This window comes from Lycium ferocissimum, chromosome 5 (genome assembly GCF_029784015.1).
Source record: "Lycium ferocissimum isolate CSIRO_LF1 chromosome 5, AGI_CSIRO_Lferr_CH_V1, whole genome shotgun sequence".
NCBI lineage: Eukaryota > Viridiplantae > Streptophyta > Magnoliopsida > Solanales > Solanaceae > Lycium > Lycium ferocissimum.
Genome location: NC_081346.1, coordinates 4,569,748 through 4,578,163, shown reverse-complemented (window position 1 = coordinate 4,578,163; position 8,416 = coordinate 4,569,748). Strand labels below are relative to the sequence as shown.

The 8,416-nt window shown below is 34.7% G+C and overlaps 2 protein-coding genes across 3 annotated transcripts; one reads left to right on the top strand and one right to left on the bottom strand.

Annotated features, from left to right (window-relative positions):
* Nucleotides 1–349: 349 nt before the first annotated feature.
* LOC132055546 (exonuclease 1) lies at nt 350–4,920 on the top strand. 2 transcript variants are annotated; one of them, XM_059447426.1, is made up of 12 exons: nt 350–561; nt 662–698; nt 1,571–1,745; nt 1,839–1,917; nt 2,135–2,179; nt 2,368–2,517; nt 2,635–2,749; nt 2,918–3,018; nt 3,376–3,473; nt 3,574–3,666; nt 3,788–4,008; nt 4,360–4,919. In XM_059447426.1, exons 1-12 carry the CDS (start codon nt 484–486, stop codon nt 4,797–4,799), a joined length of 1,632 nt encoding a protein of 543 aa, XP_059303409.1. In that variant the 5' UTR covers nt 350–483; the 3' UTR covers nt 4,800–4,919. The 2 variants fall into 2 exon arrangements, with proteins under 2 accessions (XP_059303409.1, XP_059303410.1); XM_059447427.1 differs by having other exon boundaries at nt 501–561; nt 1,546–1,745; nt 4,360–4,920.
* Nucleotides 4,921–5,143: 223 nt separating this feature from the next.
* Nucleotides 5,144–8,078, bottom strand: LOC132055545 (beta-glucosidase 44-like). The gene is made up of 11 exons (XM_059447425.1): nt 7,830–8,078; nt 7,679–7,737; nt 7,353–7,428; nt 7,185–7,256; nt 6,988–7,075; nt 6,640–6,892; nt 6,441–6,556; nt 6,091–6,308; nt 5,945–5,976; nt 5,747–5,849; nt 5,144–5,650 (listed from the first exon to the last, which is right to left on the bottom strand). Exons 1-11 carry the CDS (start codon nt 8,065–8,067, stop codon nt 5,373–5,375), a joined length of 1,533 nt encoding a protein of 510 aa, XP_059303408.1. The 5' UTR covers nt 8,068–8,078; the 3' UTR covers nt 5,144–5,372.
* Nucleotides 8,079–8,416: the final 338 nt, after the last annotated feature.

Below are 8,416 nucleotides of genomic sequence, written 5' to 3'. Positions count from 1 at the left end.
TTTTGAAATAAAGTGAAAACGTTTTCCAAAAAAAAAATGAAAAATTTTCATGGCCAAACGGGCCCTATAAAAGAAAAAAAAAGAAGAAAAAAAGCGATTTCTACGTTCGCGCGGAAAATTTTCCTATGACTCCAAAATTTCAAATTTTATCTTCGCGGTAAAAAACATTAAAATGAACCTCCAAGTTACAGTAGTTGGTACAATTGAAAACAACATACGAATAAATGTCCACCACATGTGCATTGACTTAGTGTTTATGTACGTGGTGCCTTCCCATTGGTTGGTACTTTTTCATTACCTCAAAGTACTGTTATTTTACGTTTTTACTGCTAACACACAGTTCATTTTTCAACACTTGCTCTTCTTCCCGCCATTTTTTCTCGCTTCTTCCAATCTCCATTTTTTCATCTACAGATCCAAAACCCCAAAAGTTCTAGGAAGAAAAATACCCAGAAGCTTCTAGAAGAATTAAAGAGAAGAAAAATGGGTATCAAAGATCTCCTCAGGTTTATGAAGCCCTATGTTGAAACTGCCCATGTAAAAAAATACGCTGGCAAAAGGGTAAACATTACATTTCCTTTCACTTCAATTCAATATTCAAATTCATCAGATTTATCGCATTCTGGGTTTTAATAAAAATCCTATTTTTTTTTGGGTATAGGTTGGAATTGATGCTTATTCTTGGCTTCATAAAGGAGGTATTTTGATTTGGTTTGACATGTATTAATCAAGATTCAATTTTTGTAACTTATTTTGTGGTTTTAAATTGGTGGAATCAATAAAAGCTGTAATATTCTGCATATACATCTAGTATGGAGCTTTGTCTTAATTCGGAGGTGACAAGAAATTAATTTGATTTGACATGTATTAATCAAGATTCAATTTTTGTAACTTATTTTGTGGTTTTAAGTGGATGGAATCAAATAAAAGCTGTAATTTTCAGCATCTACACGTAGTATCGAGCTTTGTCTTAATTCGATGGTAACAAGAAATTACAGCATTTAATTTGGTTTGACATCTACCAATCAAGATTGAATTTTTTTGACTTGTTTTGCCGTTTAAATGGATGGAATCAATAAAAGCTGTAATTTTCAGCATATTCATATAGTATGGAGCTTTGCCTTGATTCGGAGGGTGACAAGAAACTACATCATTTAATTTTGTTTGACATCTATTAATCAAGATTCAATTTTTGTATAACTTATTTTGTGGTTTTAAGTGGATAGAATCAATAAAAGCGGTACTTTTCCAGCATATTCATGTAGTAATAAGTAGTGTGGAGCTTTGTCTTAATTCTGAGGGTGACAATAAATTGCAGCATTTAATTTGGTTTGACATCTTTTAATCAAGTTTCAATTTTTGTAACTTGTTTTGTAGTTTCAAATGGGTAGAATCAGTAAAAGCTGTAATTTTCAGCATATTCATGTAGTATGGAGCTTTGCCTTAATTCAAAGGGTGACAAGAAATTGCAGCATTTAATTTGGTTTGACATCTATTAATCAAGATTCAATTTTTGTAACTTATTTTGTGGTTTCAATTGGATAGAATCAATAAAAGCTGTAATTTTCAGCATATTCATGTAGTATGGAGCTTTGTCTTAACTCGGAGGGCGACAAGAAATTGCAGTACTTGAACTACTTCATGCATCGAATCAATATGCTTCGACATTATAAGATCACTCCCGTAGTTGTTTTTGATGGCGGAAACTTACCCTGCAAGGGGGCTACTGAAGACGAGAGGCACAAGTGTGTATTCCAAAACTTAATTCTTGTTAATTGATGCCCGATTTTTCGTTATACTACTAGCTTTCTGGATAGTGAATCTTTATTTCAATATAGGAGAAGGAAAACAAACAGAGATCAGGCAATGTTGAAGCTAAAGGAAGGAAATGTTGGTGGCGCCATTGAGCTCTTCCAGGTTACTATTATTCTCTTATAATCATTTTATATACCGTTTCTTTATTAATCCCTCAGCTAACTACTCGGTGTGGTTTGATTATGTTCAAAATGCCAAAAGGGTTGTGGTCTTTGAGAATACTTAACTATGCTATATTAGTTTTATTACCTAAGATGTTTAATGCACTATCCAGTCAGGTAGCAAACTAATTTTTCCATTTCTAATGCTTCATATGCAGAGGGCAATAAGTGTCACTCCATCAATGGCACATCAACTCATACAGGTACCTTAAGTCATAAAAGACATTTCACCAAGAAGTTTATTGTGTTTTTTTTTTTTTTGGATTTGACATTTGCATCAAAATACAAGTTCCTGGAATTTCCAGTTGTTTGACATGATTTCAATTTTATATATTTGCCAATTTATGATTTCAAGTAATCCACCTGTAATTATGATCTTCTACATGTGCAGATTCTGAAGTCAGAGAATATAGAATTTGTTGTAGCACCATATGAAGCTGATGCACAATTAGCCTACTTGTCAAACCTTGAAGAAGAAAAGAACGGAATTGTGGCAGTAATTTCTGAGGATAGCGACTTACTGGCATATGGATGTCCCACTGTAAGACATTCTCAAATACTTTGATATGGCATGATGGAGGTTACTGCTTCCTAACAGCTTAATTCCCTTTACTTAGAATCTAGTCAACCTATGGTGATTTTACGTGCTTGTGACCAGGTTTTCTTTAAGATGGATGCCCATGGCAATGGTCAAGAAGTGGTACTAGACAATGTTTTCAGTTGTGTTGCTCGTGTTCCATCCTTCAGACATTTCAACAAAGATTTATTTGCAGGTTACTCTCAATTTCTAGCTTTAAACTCATTTGCATTGATAACCAAAACTAAAACATTTAGAAGTCATTATGCTCTACTATCATCTTGCCGAAAACCTTTCTGAATAACATGTGATTTTCTTACTTCTTTGTAACTTTTATGATATTTACATTATTCACCATTTGCAGGCATGTGTGTCTTAGCTGGCTGCGATTTTCTTCCGTCAGTCCCTGGTATAGGAATTACAAAAGCTTATAATCTGGTCTCCAAGTATCGTAACCTAGATCGAGTAAGCATATTCTCAATTTGCTTAAAGCAGAGAAGTTTATCTTCTTGCATCTGTAATTGCTGACTAATTTCTATTAATAGAAAATTTCTTATGCCCGTTGATTAATTTCTACTATGAAAAAGAATTCTCTACACCTAGACTTTGCTATTAATATGAAACATGAAAGACTACAGTGCCATCATAATTTACTGTCATCTATCATGTTCTCCAAGTAAATGCCATCAGAATTTACTTGGTTCGTGTAATGAGGAAATGTTAAGTTTGTACTGTCCCATGTTGTTTTTAGCTTAAGACGTCCTGAAAAGATTTATACTGTTAGAACCTCATTACTGAAAATCATTTTCCAATTTTTAACAGGTTCTTTCAATGTTAAAGTTTGAGAAGGGAGATCAAGTGCCCGAAGATTACACAAAATCATTTAAAGAAGCAGTTGCAGTTTTCCATCATGCTAGAATGTGAGTCTAACAACTGACATGACAGCCTTTTGATATAGTTCTGCCCTTTGTTCTGACTGCTGACACATGAATGATCAACTTTTTTTCTATGTTTGATCAGATATGATGTTAGTTTGAAGCGGATTAAGCACTTGAAACCCGTTCCAGAAGAGCTGTTGCAGTTTCTGAATGAAGAACTTGACTTCTTAGGACCGTATCCTTTAGTTACTTGGACCGTATTCTCTAACCTTTTGCATAATAGTGCTTTAAATTTCTATATCCGATGGTTTTGCAATGAAAGGTCTGGCAAACTTTTTCTCCTTGACAGTCACTAGAGAAATTCTTCCATCATTGGCAACTGCAATTGCTCAAGGTAACATAGATCCTTGTACAATGGAGGCCTTCAATGTCTTTCCAAGTACCGTAAATCATGTGTCTACTGCAAACATCAAGAAAATTTGTGGTCCCTTCTCTCGACAAGAGGCATCTACTCAAGCTTCAAAAGACAGCACAGTTTTTGCTATTTCTTCAAGTAAATCCAGAAAAGAAACAACAGGCAAGCACGAAATTCAGATAGTCATTAATACCACAATCTTTTTCTAGCACATTTAAGTGGCACTAAGGTCATTTAAAATGGCATGAAGGGGGCCTTGGAGTAACACTACAGTTGTCTCGTGTATAGGTCATAGGTTTGAGCCGTGGAAGAAGCCACTAAATGATTGCATTAGATTAGGCTGTCTACATAAAAACCCCTTGGGGTGCGGCCCTTCCTGCCCTGCTAACGCGGGATGCTTTGTGCACCGGGCTGCTATTTTTTATTTAAATGGCACTAAGGGGTTAGATCATGTGTTGGCAAAGTGATATGATATTTCAATGTTTTGTTTACAGTTTTTGTTGTCATTTTCAGTGGTGGAGTCGAAGCAAGCCTTGCATGAATGGAAGCAGAGTCAATTTATGGAAGAAAGTGAGTGCTTAGAGGAAGCAGTAGCTCTTCAAAACATGCTATGCCCTTCAATAGCAACTCGGAAATCGGTGGGAGAACAGAAAAAGAGTCATCAGAAAGAAGTGTTGAAAGTTCCAGATAACAATCCTTTTAGGAAAAGAAAAGTGCAGGAAATTGAGCCAGACGAGATGGATAGTGTTACTGAACTAGTCTCAGAAGTAACTGAGGTTGAAAGACTGGAAGTTGTACGTACAACTCCAGAATCACAAAAAAGTGTGGAATCTAAGCCGGTTAACAGGATTGAGTCAAGAAGAGTTACCAAAGAAAAGAAGGTTAAGAGGAGTAATTGCCAAAGTTCAGAAAACAAGAAAAACACTATATTGAATTTCTTTTCTCGAGTGTAATTTATAAAATTTTGCTCCACATCTATTTCCTGTGTCAATCACTTTTTTTATAGTCTAGAATCTTGTAAATTTCTTAATTTTATTATCAATTATACATAACCACTGTCATTGTTCCACTGATAGGCAATCCGTGATATAATTTAAGTTCTCATTAAGGTCAAGACTAAGTTAACCTTTCATCATCTGGACTTACTAGTAACCATTACACCAATAGTTTGATAACTAATGCTTATCAAGTAAAGGGCTAAAAGCAGATCCTGAGCTTAAAATATTTGTTTGAATTGTATATTACATAAGTAGAATTCATTCAATTCAAGAAATAGGATGATGCAATGCTGCTAAAGCTCTGTTATTCATTCCTTTATTTCCTTTCTCATTGATAGTAGAGAAAATTGCAAGCATCAGAGAGTCGTGCCAAATTGCAGAAAGAATAATTTTATATCAAACTACTATTTTTGGCAATCCTAGTGCCCGAGAAAGGCACTCAAGTTCTCTAAAATCTAAATAGACATATCTTAAACATGGAACTACCTATTAAAGTTAAAGAAAAACATGGACAAGGGCAGAGCCGCCTTAATGCTTGTGGCGCTTAAGTAAGTTCTTGAACCAATATGCTGACATCTTTGGGTATCTTTTGAGGGTATTGTAATCAACATAGACAAGGCCAAATCTGGAAGTATAACCCAATCTCCATTCAAAGTTGTCGAGCAATGACCATGCAAAGTAGCCTGTGACATTAGCTCCTTCATCCACAGTCTTCTTTAGTTCTTGCAGATAGCTCCTATAGTAGCTTATCCTTTTGGGGTCGTATAAAGCTCTTGGAAAAGTAATATTGCCCGCATAATCCATACCTGAAAATTATGTAAAATTAGTAACAGTCGATAGACATTTAAACGATACTAGGTAACTGTAATTTTGAAACTATTCACTAGTTAAACAAAACATACCATTTTCTGCCAGAATCATGGTAGGATTTCCATAGCGTTCTTTTACATAGGTGACAGCTTTATTTAGACCCCATGGCACAATGTAGAGCCAATCTGAGTGTGCCTACAGACATTTACAACAAAGACTGTGTTAGCTAAGAATTAGAATATCAGTACGTTTTTCGGGTAGAGACAATGTTAACTGCATATTATACTCACCCTATCACCAATTGGTACTCCCTTGCGATCATCTTTATCAGGGCAAGGGAAAAAAAGTTAGTATCAGTAGAACCTCCTACACTAAAGCAAGTAATTTCATTTTACTGGGCAAAATTAAAGAAGTGAAGAGGGTAGTAATATCTTACAAGCAAATCCAACATTCCAGTCCTGTTGATAGCCCAAGGGTTGTGGTGTGGTATAATGAGGATCATACATGTAGTAGGCTGTGTACTGGTTTATGCCCAAATAATCAATGGATCCCTTGACCATCTTAACCTCTTCTTTTGTGAACTTTGGTAATCGCTTTCCCACAATATTTATCATGGTTTTTGGGTACTCACCATATACAAGAGGATGCAAGAACCTGTACAACAAGCCCAAAGTATGATTAGAAGGCTTTAGCAAGGTGGCGGAGCAAGTATATTCAAAATATAACGATGTAAACATAGGAAGAAGCAAAGGGGATTCAACATCTACTATGTGTGCAAGCTCTTACCATCCCAAATGAAAGTCTCTTGCTCTTTGAGCAGCATAGTTGTCGGCTTTTCCTCTTGTCAGAGGTTCATACCACACAAAATCCAAGAGAATGCCAAATTTTCCCTTCTGTTTTTCCTGTTATTGCATTTACAAAACGAGGTTAAAAGGTGATCAGCAATTTAAAAAGCAATAAGGAAAAAAGAGAAGAAAAAATTTACTTGATACTTTTCACGGTATCTTCGTGCTGCAGAAGCATGACATAAGATGAGATTATGGGCAGCAATATAAGGCTCAGTTGCAGAATCCCCTACTGTGCAATTTCCAAATGGTTGAGAGCATCTTCCAGGTGCAAAGAATCCAGTATCATACCCTAAAGCAGCAATAACCCGAGGCTCATTAAATGAGAACCAGTTCTTCACTCTGTCTCCGAATGTCTTAAAACAAAACTCAGCGTAATCAGCAAAATCTTTCCTGCAAAATTTGAGCAACCATTATCAAAAATAAATAAGCAAATAGCATGTAGATTATATTATTCAATATAAAAGGTCATGAAGTGATGCACTTACACGACTTCACGGCTCAACCATCCGTTGTACCTATCTTGCAGTGCTTGTGGTAAATCATAGTGATTAAGATTAGCATATGGGGTGATACCTGCCAAAATTATGTTCAATCTTCAGTATGGTACTTATATATGCATCTTCACAACAATAGTCGTAAAAGGCTTATAATTAAACATTAAAAGGAAGGAAAAACAAGTTACCTCTTTCGAGCATATAATCGATCAACCTGTTATAATAAGCAACTCCCTTCCAGTTCACTTTACCAGTTCCATCTACATAAAATTTTCAGACACAAGATTAAATTATCATTCATTGTTGTAAATGGCTAAGATTAAACTTGGTGGTAGACGATAAAAGAGTAAAATTACTTGGGAAGATCCTGGACCACGAAATGGAGAAGCGATAAGCATCAAAGTTGAGCCTGGCCATCAGATCAATATCTTCCTGTAATCCATTAAAGGGGCATGAATAGCAGAATCAAAAGATCACCTTATATGTTGAAAAGCTATCTTGAAACATATTCAGTGGACAACAAGTTAGAGGAATTATATCGGTACATCTAGACTTACATATTGTAACTAAATACCTTTGTTGTATGTATACAAATTTCGAAAGTAAGCCTTATAATATTATCGTATTAGAATTTGAAAGTCATTGGCTTGTTCATATAGTTCAATATATATTTAGTACTGACCTTGTAACGATGGTATTGGTCTACTGACACTTCACCAGTGGCATTGTTTGGTTCAACTCCTGTTTTTATTCCATCATGAAATTAATCAAAACAAAATCAAAACCATAAAACTTGTATTATAATCTAAGATTAATCAATCAATTAATTATACCAGGTCGTTTAATGAAAGTGTCCCAAATACTAGGACCACGGCCTTCAGTGCTGGCAGCACCTTCCACTTGGTATGCTGAAGTTGCTGTTCCAAATATAAATCCCTTTGGAAAACTTTCTCTGCTCAAACCTCCGGTATCGAATCTCACCTTTTCTGGCAACACGTCATTATAACTTTGAACGTTAATTACAACGCTTAGAGCTGTAATTAGCAGCAAAATATGACTTGCTTTGATCATTGTTATTTCTTCTGTTTACAAACTTTGAGTAGAATGTGAAGTACGTGGTGGCATGCGAATCTATTTATAGCAAATCTATTTATAGATGATTACAAATCTCATATTTTTCGGAAAATTTATCTATAAATATTTTAAAATTATTTGATAGTGTAAAAAAATTACTTAAATCCTTTTTATCTTTTAGAAAATTAAAGATATAATAGAGTTTAAATTATATACAAAGTCAGTATAAGATATTTTTACATTATTAGGTCACTTTACAATAGATAAGTTATCTTATTTTCATGATTACAAATCTCATATTTTCAGAAAATTTATCTATAAATATTTTAAAATTATTTGATAGTGT